Source organism: Macrotis lagotis, chromosome 3, assembly GCF_037893015.1.
Source record: "Macrotis lagotis isolate mMagLag1 chromosome 3, bilby.v1.9.chrom.fasta, whole genome shotgun sequence".
Classification (NCBI taxonomy): Eukaryota; Metazoa; Chordata; class Mammalia; order Peramelemorphia; family Peramelidae; genus Macrotis; species Macrotis lagotis.
Window position 1 is genome coordinate 241,036,582 of NC_133660.1, and position 13,195 is coordinate 241,049,776.

General features: G+C 39.7%; 1 protein-coding gene across 3 annotated transcripts in view; it reads left to right on the forward strand.

Moving 5' to 3' along the window:
* Positions 1-1,367: 1,367 nt before the first annotated feature.
* Positions 1,368-13,195, forward strand: part of USP47 (ubiquitin specific peptidase 47) — a 104,228-nt gene continuing 92,400 nt past the window's right edge. For 2 of the 3 annotated variants that reach the window (XM_074230322.1, XM_074230321.1), the window contains exon 1: positions 1,368-1,516. In XM_074230322.1, the coding sequence (XP_074086423.1) occupies positions 1,478-1,516 (39 nt within the window). In that variant the 5' untranslated portion in view covers positions 1,368-1,477. The remainder of the gene's footprint in view (positions 1,517-13,195) is intronic. The other variant, XM_074230320.1, reaches the window with a different exon arrangement.

Sequence of the window (13,195 nt, forward strand, 5' to 3'; positions counted from 1 at the left end):
AGACAGAGAGAGGTCACTCAATCAACTCATTAACTCTGGAATGATGATTGGACACCTTACTCCCCACAAATGGGGAAATAATCCCTCAGTAGTACAGAATTAAGGATGAAAGTACTAGACAGAAGGAGAGGTACAAAGATTAAGAGGTGTATATGCCCCGGAGTCAGGAGGACCTGAGTTCAAATTCGGTCTCAGACAGTTAATAATGACCTCGCTGTGTGGCCTTGGGCAGCCACTTAATCCCATTGCCTTGCAAAAAAAAAAAAACACCTAAAAAAAAAAGAGATGTATGTGGTCAGAAGAGGGATGATTGGGGCAGCTGGGTGGTTCAGTGAATAGAGCCCGGACCTTGCAGTCAATAGAACCCGACTTCAAATGCAGCTTCAGACATTTAATAATTACCTAGCTGCCTCACTTAACCCTATTGTCTCGCAAAAAATGAAAAACAAAAACCAAAAAAGCAAAAAGAGGCAGGATTTCTCCAGTCTGGTGGATTGTTGTTTAGGGTTTGATATTCAGAGTCTAATTTTTTTTTGTTTTTTAGTTTTTGCAAGGCGATGGGGTTAAGTGGCTTGCCCAAGGCCACGCAGCGAGGTCATTATTAAGTGTCTGAGGTCGAATTTGAACTCAGGTCCTCCTGACTCCAGGGCCGGTGCTGTCCACTGCGCCACCTGGCCTCCCCCCCAGGGTATAATTTCTTTGGTAAAGGATCCGGCCTGACGGTGTGGAATGGCCCTGAGCCCGATTTCCTCTGTGGGGGAGCTCCCGGTGCGGACAGTCGCTCCCTTTGAGCCCTTCGGCGTAGCCAGGCCGGGATTTGGCCACTGGCCTTGGGGCTCCCCGGGGGCGGGGGCCGCCTTTTTCTCTCTCTTTCGCCCTTCTTGGTATCAGCGGGGAACAGGACTAGAATCCGCAGGCTCTGGGGCGGTCGCGCCGCTGACCCCGAGGCCCGGCCGCCGGGCCCCCCACTCTGGACAGCAGCGCGCGGCTCCGGCCTCTCTGCCGCTCGCGCCCGCTGCGGCCGGGCCTGCCCCGAGGCCGCGCGCTGATTGGCTGGCCTGGGCCGGCCGGGCCTGGGAAAGGGAAGGCGGGCCCGGCCCCGGCGCGGGCGGCCCCTTCTCCTCCGGGCCCAGACGCCCGGAGCCCCGGGCCCGCTCCCCCGCCGCCCCGGGCCGGCCCTCGCGGGGCTGGGCGCGCTCAAGTCTCGCGAGAGCGCCGGCCGCCATCTTTCCATTGATCGCAGTCGTCCGGGGGCGGGGCTGGACGGCGGCGGCGGGGAGGGTGACGACGACGACGAGGACGGGGACGGCGGGGCGGCCGGGCTGGGTGTCTGCGCGCTGCCGGCCGGGGCTCGGGCCGAGGCCTCCGCGAGCGGCCGGGGGCAGGGCGGCGGGAGAATGCTCGGCCGCGCCGCTGCCTGCTGAGGCCCAGAACCGCCGCCCCTCGCGTCGCGTCGCCCGCGGGCCGAGCCGGAGCCATGGTCCCGGGCGAGGAGAACCAGCTCGTCCCGAAGGAGGTGAGCGGGAGCCGGGGCCTAGGCCGGGGGCCCCGCGTGGGGCTCGGGCCGCGGCCCGGGGCGGCCTGTGGGCTGGCGGGGGCGCCCGGAGAGGAGGCGGATGAGCCCGGGAGCGGGGCCGGGGCCGCTCGCCGGGGGAGACCGAGGGGGCCGGGCCCAGCCTGCGGGGGCCGGGCCGGGGCCGGCTGTGTAAGTGTCCTGGGAGACGAGCCCCGGGACCAGAGCGCGGCCCCGGGGCCCCGGGGCTCCGTGCCGCCGCCTCGCCCCGGCCTGGGCAAGCCTGGAGGCTCGGGCTGTCGTTGTGGGTGTGCGGGGAGCCGCGGGGACAGCCACAGGTACCGGGAGGAGCGGGGGGCTGCGTGTGTGTGGCGCGGAGTGCTGAGCCTAGGGAGCTCCCGCATGGCCGTGGGCAGTGCAGGACAGTGGAGCAGAGTTCTGAGCTCGTCCAGCTCTCTGTAGCTAGAGGCGGCTACACCGGGGTGTAGCAAATAGAGATCTCTGTTAATGAAAATCTATATGGCTACAGGTAGTTGCATGAATATACAGTATACACTTCTGTGTGTAGAAAGAGTTCTGTGTAGCTATAAGGTAACCTCATAAGTGGATAATGTAGACATCTGTATATCCGGATCTCTGTCTAGCTCTGGGCACCTACCTAAGTTTCCTGCATATAGAGATCCCTGTGTGTAGCTATAGGTATAGCTACACAAAGTAGAGATCTGTGTATATATTCAGATCTCTGTATAGTTACCGGTATCTGCATAAGTATGTAGTGTATAGATCTATATATGGAGATATCTTTAGCTATCAGTGCCTACGGAAGTATGTAGTATATAGATCTTGTGCTTATAGAAATCTCTTAACTATAGGTGCCTACAGATGTGTAGAACTATGTACATAGAGACAGCTATAGGTGCCTCCATAAGTATAGATATCTATACATACCCATGTATAGATATTTATAAATATTTACATATGAACACGTGTGTGTTTATATACATACAAGCGTGTATATACATAAATATATTTGTTGAATGAATCAAGAAAATTCTTTAAGCATTTACTCTGCAAAACTTCATAGAGTGCTAGAGAATACAGATAGACAAGGAAGCTAGTCCTTGCTCTCTAGGAAGTCACATTCATGTGGAAGCTGTAAATTAATTTTTTTTTAAGATAAATCTGCAGACACACACTGCTGGAATTTTTTGTTGTAATGGTGACTTAAATGATGTATTGGCTTTGTTGTACAATTTCTCTGAGTTTTTTTGAAAACATTAAAACTCCCCAAACTTCAACTCATTATATAGTCAAATGGCTGTGCTAAACTCTACCTATACAAGAGAAAAATTGCCAGTCTTTGCCTAGTGATGTTAGAGTTAGAGATAATTAGATTTTTAGTGATTGGTAATACCTATTTTCCTTAACATCCCACCACCCCCGTTGTGTTTTTTTTTCTTTTGCTTTTTGCCAGTCTGAGAGAATAGGAGTGTGCTCTGCAAAGGGAAAGCTCTTTAAGCAAAATACAGATTAAGTGGATTTGATAATCTGGTTTGGGTTAGTTTGATTTACATTTGCCCTTACACCTGTTATATAAATGGAGAGTGCTGCTTGAATCTTTGGGAATTTTTTTAAAAGGTTTTCTGACAGACAGTGCCTTTGATCCCTTTCCCCTTAGATCTTCTCTGCAGAATGCCCTAGTTTCTACCTTTGTAGTGACCACTCATTACATGTACACAGTTCTCACCAACTTGCCAGACTTTCTCTTCTGGCATTCACTACCAGATGAAACATAAAAGTTGCTACAGTGGTTACTTCTACTTCCTTATCTTCTCAAATCTCTCTGTAACTTCTATATCCTAGTCTTTTCTGGAATTAACTCCAGACTCGATGGCCAAGGCCACAAATCACCTCTAGCAATTGACACATCCCTAGACTTATGCTTATTACTTATTGTCCTTGAGTTCTCTTGGGGCTATTGATACTTATCCTTTCCCATACCCCACCCACAACTCTAGCCTACTAAAATTTTTGTGTTGCTTTCCTATCCTGGTTTTTTATTTATCTCTCCTTCAGTGCCTGGCCTGTGCTCCCTTAAATCTCACTACATTTGTGCTTTCAACTGTCATTTCTATAAAGGACTTCAAATTAAGGTTGCTAGGTAGCAGAGTGGTTTCTTCAATTTCTTTTTCTGAAATGGAATTAAGTATTTTACTTACTCTTCTGTTAATCAGGGCAGTTTGTATTTTTGTAAACATTCATCCATTTCACTCAGGTTATCAAATTTATTGGCATATAATTATGCAAAATATTTCCAAATTACCTCTTTAATTTTCTCCTCATTGGAGGTGTTAGGGAACAGAGTGGACAGACTACTGAGTCTTGAGTCAGGAAAATCTGAGTTCAATTCAGCCTCAGACACTTCCTAGCTGTGTGACCTTAGGCAAGTCAGTTATCTTCTTTCTGCCTCAGTTTTCTCATCCATAAAATGGGGATAATAATAACAGTGCCTTTTGCTCAGGGTTGTTTTGAGACTCACATAAGATAATAATCATAAACTGCTTAGTATAGTGCCTGTCACAAAATAAGGTCTATATGAATGTTAGCTGATATTATTTATTGCTATCATCATCATCATCATCATCATGATCTTTATTACTACTACTACTACTACTACTACTACTGGCCTATGGTTTCACTCTACTACTGGAACTACTACTTAATACTGACTATACCACTAATCCTGTACTTCTCCATTTACAGTCCCATGTTTTCCCATACAGCAGTGTCTGAAGTTGAACTTGTTTTGCACTCAAAAATGGAAGCTTCTCTTACCTTCAGGATTTCTTTTTAGTGTAACTACCATGCTTTCAGTTAGTCATTCAGCCTCCAAATCTTTTATTCATCTTCTCCCCAAATACCTGTGGTCAGTCACTAAATACAGTCTTCACAGTATTGATCTCATCCTCTTCACTATCACCACTGAAGTTCAGGCCCTTGTTTCCTAACTTTTCTCCTTCCCTTTAGTCTCCCTTTTATTCCTTTGCTAGGTTAATCTGCATAAAATAACAATTCCCTTGTTCAGGATTTCTTTTCCATTAGCTAGAGCAAACCTGCAAAAATGCAGTCAAGATCCTCCATACTCTGGTTTAGGTCCCAACCTATATATCATTTTATCTCCCCTTCCCAAAACCTTGTTGCAACCAAACTGGTTTCCTCATTATCTTTCCATCATACTTGTGCTGTTCAACATCTAGGTTTTGTTTCTTGTTTCCAACCCCCACTCCCACCCCCAGCCTTCTCTCTCTCTAACCATATTCTTTGAAAGTTCAGTTTAAATTCCCTTGTCTCCATTAAATTCAGACAGTCCCCCCTTTAGAACTCTTAAAACAATGTTTTTACAGTTAATTAGTTGATTAATCATATACTACTTTGTAAAATCTCTTGTTTTCTTGAGGTATTTGAATTTTGCGCTATTAAACTTTTCATGTGTTTGTCTTCTTGAACAATAATAGAGAGACAATAATCTTGTCTTCTGTAAATCTCATAGACCCAAACCAGGTCTCTGCACTTTGCAACACTGTTGATTCTTTTCCTTATATTACTCTTAAATTTGAGTAATTGTGCCTCCCACTCTTTTGAGAGACTGACTGGAACAATGTAAGTACTATGAAGATTGTGTCTGATACATTAGTTTTGCTGAGCTGCTTTTTATCTCGTGTTTCAAGGATGGCTGACTAATTGGGTATTGTTGGAAGGGATGTATTCACAGTTGAAGGTGATGATAAACACAGAAATTATCAATTACAATTAAATCAAGTTAAATATTCCCCCCCCCCATTCGTTGTGTCTGATGCCTTATTTAATGATGTTTTTGCAAGAAATGCATGTGATGGTTAAAGTTTTTTTGAATGCCCCCTCTGTTTGGACAACATGCCAATATGCCCCATCAGGATTTAACATAAATAAACAATTCATATCTTCAAGGGTCTGAGAATACAGACTGTATCCGAGGTGACCCAAAAGACTAAGTGCAGTATTAAACCCTTGAACCTTCAAGCTTCACTAAACCTTTTGTGACACCTGTGTAATTTTGAAGATACTTAGTACTGAATCAGGAAATGCTGAAGTAATGAAAAATTAAAAGTAATAACAAAATAAAAGGGATAAGAAAATCTTCCTGGAACTCATTTGGACTCATCTTTCCTTATTTGCATTTAAAAAAACCCATTGCTTCCATCAAAAGCTAATAATCCACCGAGAATTTCCTTAAAAGAACAAGCCAATTTTATTTTTGCTTGTTCATCTCCAACACTATTTTAAGGAAATTATCATTCCTGGCAAGGGACAAATGTAAAAATTGTACTTCTACATAAGGGCTTGTGAATACTACTTTTATGCTATTACTCAAGTTTGTTGGAGGGTTGTTTTTTGTGCTTCGTTAGTCCTTACACAAAATAATGGGTTTCTGATTTTTTACTGAGAGGATTTGTTCTGTCATTTCAGTCTTGTCTGACTCTTTGTACCCCATTTGGGGATTTTCTTGGCAAAGATAGTGGAGTGGTTTGCCATTTTCTTCAGTTCATTTTTACAGATGAAGAAACTGAGACAAGTTAAGTAACATACCCAGGGTCTCACAACTAATCTTTGAGGTTGAACTTGAACATCTGGTCTTCTGATTTAGCTACTACCCAGAGAGAAGAATATTATAGGACCTTGACCCTTTTTGATTAAGGAAGTGGCAACATTATGCTTATTTTTAGAATATGGTAATTATTTCCTGGAGAGGCAATTTGAGGTTAGGAAATGAATGTAGAATTTAGAGTTAAAAAGACTTGAATGCTAATCCTGATACTAGTTAAGTCTCTTACACTCTCTAAGCTTTAATTTCTTTATTTGTAAAATGAGAATGATATATTACCCACCTCACAGGGTTGTTTGTGAGGAAGCCTTTTGTTAGCTTTAAAGTTCTACACACATGTGAATCGCATATACAAATATGAGAAATATGTTCATGCTTTTAAAATTTTACCCATTTGTTTCTTTCCGCTTATTTTGCTTTGGTTTTGTGTTAGTATGAGGTTCTTAGCATTATTTTGCAAAAATAATATAGTAATTTCAAAATAAACTGTCTTGTTCTTACTTTTTTCATATGTCTAAGTCTTGTAAATTTTTTGAGTACAGCAATTAGTTCTATATGTGATCTCCCTAGTGTGATTGCAAAAGAGGGGTTTAGTGAATATTTGTCTTAGAATTCAACTTGACTGTCTATAATTAGCAAGTTTTAAGTTAATGGCTAAGAAGATACATTCTATAATAATTAGTTGAATTTTAGGACTATATTATTTCTGTCTTCTAATTTTTCAATGTTTTTTAATGAGGAATCTAAATGAGGAACACAACGTGTGTGTGTGTGTGTGTGTGTGTGTGTGTGTGTGTATACACTTTCCGACTTATTTTGTCTTTGTGACCTATTAAACCAATTTATAATTTCCTAGTTCCCAGGTACATTGTGAAAGTTACTCGTGTATATGTAGATACACCCCAGGTATTTATTTTTTTCATAACATTGTGTTTAAAAAGTATAAAATCTACTTTATTGTACTCCAGCCTAATATACAACCAGTGGTCTTTGCCTTGGCTACTTAGCACAGTTCAGTCTGCTGGTCAGACTTTCTGGGGGAATAAGTGCTTTTTTACTTTTCTACTTCCCCTTGTGCTGCTGTTTCACTATTCATTGATTAACATTTCTCCTGTCATACTAGTAGACTGATCCTATTGTTACCTTGTTTTTACTAAGGTTGCATTTTCACAGAACATATGAACAATGTTAGTTGGGTATGTCTGTGTTGAGAGAAATGTTATATGATTTTTAAAAGACAGATTTTAATATTGATTGTTTTTCCATTTATTATTATAATTGTATTTGGTTTGTTTTTAAAATCTTCATTTCTTAAGGAATATACCTAAACCACAATTACATTTGACAAATACAGTATAGATTTTGCTTTTATTTTCACTTTAACAATCCTTGTCTTAAATCAAATAGAAATTTTCTATATGACTAATACCATTACACTGACCTAAGCATTATTAATTAAAATAAAAGCAGAAAATTTGAAATTGGAAAAGTCAAACTAAAATTGACATTTTAAGCTTATTGCTACTTCTCAACCATCTCCAATCTCTTTCACTTGTATTCCAGACTCCATTTCCTGCCTGGAACTTAAATTTCTGCCCCTAGAACCCTGAATCATAGTTCATTAACATGCCATCAACCTCTTTCACTTTCCAACTCAATCTAGCCCTGAAGACCACAATCACTTTAACACTACCCTTCCTGGGAAAGGTGTGTCAATCACTTAGTTAATGACTCCAGTCACCTTTATGTTTGGTTTCTCTCTGCTGGTTACTAATCCCCATATTGTCTTCCCTTAGAATATAAACTCTTTCAGGGCAAGGACTGTCTTGCTTGCATTTGTGTCCCTATTATTCAGTCTTGTGTTTGACTTTTTGTGATCCCATGGACCTTATTGTTCATGAGGTTTTCTTGGCAAAGATATTGGAGTGTTTTACATTTCCTTCTCCATTTCATTTTACAAATGAGAGTGAAGTGACTTGTTCAGGGTCACAGCTAAGTATCTGAGACTGGATTAAGATGTGTCTTCCCAGGCCCAGCACTCTTATTCTATTTTGAACTACCTAAACTAGTCCTAGAATTTGTTTAAAGAGGCAAAGGAGGGGCAGCTGGGTGGTGCAATGGATGGAGCACCTGCCCTGGAGTCAGGAGGACCTGAGTTCAAATTTGACCTCAGACACTATGTCAGACACACTAGCTATGTGACTTTGGGCAAGTCACTTAACACCATTACCTTAAATAAATAAAAAAAAATTATTTAAAAAAAGGCAAAGGAGATCATCCTTTTAAGCCACAGGGTTAAATAGGTATTTATACTTAATACTGCTTTTTGTTGTAAATATTGGTCCTTCAGTCTTTGATATTTGTTTAGTAAAATATACAGTATTATATCAAAATAAATGTTGTGGGGGCGGCTAGGTGGCGAAATGGATAGAGCACTGGTCTTGGGAGTCAGGAGTATACCTGAGTTCAAATCCAACCTCAGACACTTGATAATTACCTAGCCGTGTGGCCTTGGGCACGCAACTCCATTGCCTTGAAAAATCTAAAGAGAGAGAGAGAGAGAAAGAGAGAGAGAGAGAGAAATATTGTGACTTTTAGTCAAAAGCAGTGGAGTCAGGACATATAAATGACATACCAGAAAGAGGGTTTGAAATTTTAGAAGTTTGGTTATCATTATTAAGTAAAGTTCTATCAATTTTTAATCTGAAGTTGATTGTGGATTTGTATTTTGCTCATTAAATACCTTTCTTGACCCAAATGACATTTTTATTCTTTTATGTAATTTCTCAAATTAGCTTTGAGAAACCATGCCATTAATTTCTGAATATTCTCATGCTCTCAAGCTCTCTGGGTAAAAGTCATTAGCTTTTGAGCATAAGTAAGTAACATTTCATTTTTACTCCTTCCCTTCTCCAGATTGTAATTCTTCAAGTTCAGCTTTATAATCTACTTTCTCAGCTTCAGAGCTTTTTACCAAGACTGCCCAGGGATTGTTTAGTGCTTTTGTCTTTGTTTTTCTTTTTCTAGCCAGAACTATTACTCATGTCTTTTAGTCTGATTATAGGCATGTAGTCATGTAGTATGCCAACCCCTATGATAGGAATTTCTGTCAGTTTGACAGCTTCCTCTTATCCATCATTTGAATAGCTCCGGAAAGCACCTTTCCTTTTAAGCCTTTCTCAATGAATTCAAAAGCAAAATAATCATTTGTGTACTTTTACTCCTCACTTCTTTATTTTCTGAACTTAGGTTATACAGCATTAACTTCAGAAGCCACTGTTTAAAAACTGGAGCTGTACATTTAAGTTATATATTTTTCTGTTTATGAAATTGTATGTAAAGAGGCACTTAGTTGGTCCTAGGGCACAGATATATTGTTGAGTTTCTTTTTTATTTGTTGAATGTCTACTCTTATCAGATACTATGATACATAGTTTTTAAATATTTTATATTTTTTGGGGGGTAATAACTCTTTGCTGATGAAAGGAAGTAAGTGAAATATTTCCAGATGCTAATAAGGACCTTTTTAGGAAAAGAAATGGAAACCATTATTTTAATTTTATCCTTTTTTATTTGTTTTATGAAAATGTTTATGATGCTTATAAGGTTTTTAAAACATGCTCTTTATAACAACTTTGCTGTGAAATAATGCAAACATTCTCACTTTTCTTATGATGAAAAGTGATTTGTCTGCAATCATGTAACTAAAGCCCACCTGAAAATTCAATAGAAAAAGAACAGGATTTGGAATCAGAAGTACTAAGCTCTGACTCTTATCAATAGTGTCACTTTAGACAAGTCATCTCCCTTGAGTCCTTTTGTAGGCTTTACATATAAGATGGTGAAATGATTTTCTTTGTTTCATAATCATGACTTTAAATTTATTTTTATTAAAGATATTATTTGAGTTTTACAATTTTCCCCCCAATCTTGCTTCCCTCCCCCCACTCCTAATAACATGACTTTAAAGGGCCATAGTGAACTTCTTACTATATTTGTCCTAACATAGATGACCCCAAATAAAGGTTGTGTTTTAGAGAAAACAAAATTTCTTTGCATTCAGAAAGCTAGGTAAAATACTATGTCAAAAGACTTTATTTACATAAATCAATTTTGGTAGGAAAGTGGGAAATATATTCAGACCAATATAGTATATTTAAATGCTACTGTTAAAATTTGTTTAAATAGATTGCATATTTATCTGAAAAAGGTGACATCTTAAGTATACTTCTTTGCAATTAGTTTTTTTAAGTGAGGAAGGTTACTTTTGTGATCACAATCAGTTGAACCCTAGAACCACTTTTTCCCTTTTGAATTATTTTTTTTAGGTTTTTTTTTTGTAAGGCAAATGGGGTTAAGGGGCTTGCCCAAGGCCACAGAGCTAGGTCATTATTAAGTGTCTGAGACCAGATTTGAACCCAGGTACTCCTGACTCCAGGGCCGGTGCTTTATCCACTACACCACCTAGCCGCCCCTTGAATTATTTTTTTTTAAATAACCTTTCTTTGGAAGATGGCCTATAACCTCAAAGAATGTTACCGTTTTTAATCTTTTTCTTTTAAAGAATGGGGAATAATTCTGAAGTTTTAGCTTGTATAAAAGAATTAAGGTACTAAGATTTCATTTATACGTATATATGTCTATATATACACACCTCAGCTGTTCATAGAAAATATTTTTTAGAATAATTTGTTCTGTTCTATATTTTTAACTTATGAAAAGCATGTATAAAATGTAGTTCTTACTCAACATCATTCCTTCTAAGAGAGAAAAAAAGATAGCTCTTTAAATACTTGAATTAATACTTCTTATTTTTTTTTTGCAAGGCATTGGGGTTAAGTGCCTTGCCCATGGTCACATAGCTAAATATTAAATGTCTGAGGTCAAATTTGAACTCAGGTCCTATGGACTCCAGGGACTGTCCTCTATCCACTGCATCATCCAGCTGCCCCTTGAATGTATTTCTTTCTTTTGTTTTTTTGGCAAGGAAAATGGAGTTAAGTGGCTTGCCCAAGTGTCTGAGGCTGAATTTGAACTCAGGTACTTCTGACTCCATGGCTTGTGCTCTATCCACTGCGCCACCTAACTGCCCTTTGGATAGTATTTTTTAAGGAAAACTTCATCTGCAGTCTTCTATCTCATCTTTAATGAAATGTACCAGAGCTGTTGATTGACTTTTAAGGTATCATGAAGTAGCAGAAATATTGTAATTCAGGGAATTTCTGCTTCTAAGACCCAGGCTAGCTTTCGGACAGTACTTAAATATGCTAAGTAGAGAAATTAAACTTTAAATTTTTACCATAAAATAAAATAATATTGGTTATAAAAATAGCATATATATATATATATATATATATAAACATACTTTCCAATTTATCTTTTATTTAAATAAAATAAATAATGGGCCAAGTAAATGTAACTTCAGTTAACAACACAGTTTAGTAGAACATCTGAGAACATGTAAACAAACCTTTCACTTGCTGAGTCATTACTTGTCAGCTAGGGCCTCCTCATAAGAAACCCTAACTGTAATCAGAAAGATAACCAAGTAACAAAGGCCAGTTACATTGTTTTAGATCCTAAAGATAGTCCAGAGACTTTTATGGTTAATTCAGTTTCCTGTTTACTAGGCTCAGTTTCAAGCTAGAGGTGGGAAGAATATAAAGATCACAGGTATAAACTGTTGAAAGTTTGTATCATATAAGTCATCTGTAAGGATGATATTCTTTTGTTTCATTTGATACTTAAAATCTGTATTTTTAGTAGGGGTAGAGTAAGGAAAAGGGATATTTTGCCATTTAAAGACTTTCTTAAACTTTTCATTATTTTTCTCTTATTTTCATTTATTTCAGGTATAGGAAGATGTCACCCAATATTCCATAGAAAAAACTATTCAGCAAGACTTTCTAGGAAGTAATTAGTTTCATGAGAATTGTTGTTTCTTGTACCTTGTTTTTGAAGAGAATGAGACAGGCTGGTGATGCCATCACGTGCAAGTGAATTGGATGGGGGGGGTATGTGGTGGTGGGGGAGGGTAGGACAACTGTGCAAAGTTATTTTCCACTCCTGGAGCCATCTCAGTCCAATGGCAGATATGGTTTTGGACAACTGGAGATGACCCTGGATATAGTGGGATACCTTTAAAAAGAGCTAAAGTCTTTCCCAGGTCACAGTTTTGTTGCCAGAGAAACTGGGGTGGGGAGACTCAGCTGTGGCACATTTTAGGCTGAAGAACTCACAACTGATTCAGGGAGGTAAGAAAGGCTTAAATTTTAATTTACTGGTTGCACAAAAAGTTCAAGCAAGATAGTGACTTTCAATAAAAGAGGGGTGGGAGAATTTGAAGAACCATGTTCTAAGGCCAACTTCCTAGCAAGACAAGTTGCAATTGTTGTAGGAGGATTTGCTAGTTTCTGGTGAAGAACTCACCACTCAGACCCCGGAGTTCAGTTGTAAAAGAAAACATAGATTTATTAAAAAGTCATTTCAACTCTAAAGAGAGAAAGAGAGATAGCTAAGAGTTTGAAGTAAGGGGTGGTAAGAGGGAGAATGTGAAACATTCTAGTTCCTCCTTAAAATATCCCCCTCTAGATCCATGGGAGGGCTGGTGTTTTAGGAGTGGTCCCTGTCTTGTTCTGGAGATATCCCCCTGTTTATTCTCTTGCTTTAATCAAGTATCTTAACTTGACCCATTGGTGAACTTATGGCCAGAGTCAAAGTGAAAGTCAAGTGAAGAAAAAGCTTACAAAATTTGATCCAATTACAATATTTCTTTATGCCCATAATTCCCTGCAACATATTTCCCTCCCCCCTGCAATTATGGGGATCCTGATTCATCTGGGGAATTAGCAGGAAGGTCAGCTGAAATTTCCCCATAGTGGGCTATCCTTCAAAGGCAGAGTTGAAGTTCAACTATGGAGTGAGCTGAAAGTTTAAGGAACCACTTTTGGAGATGTGGGTGGGGTTGGGTAGCTCTGAGGGCAGAATTGAGATAATTAAGGATATGTAGATGAGGGTTGGTAACACTAAGAGCTAATCCC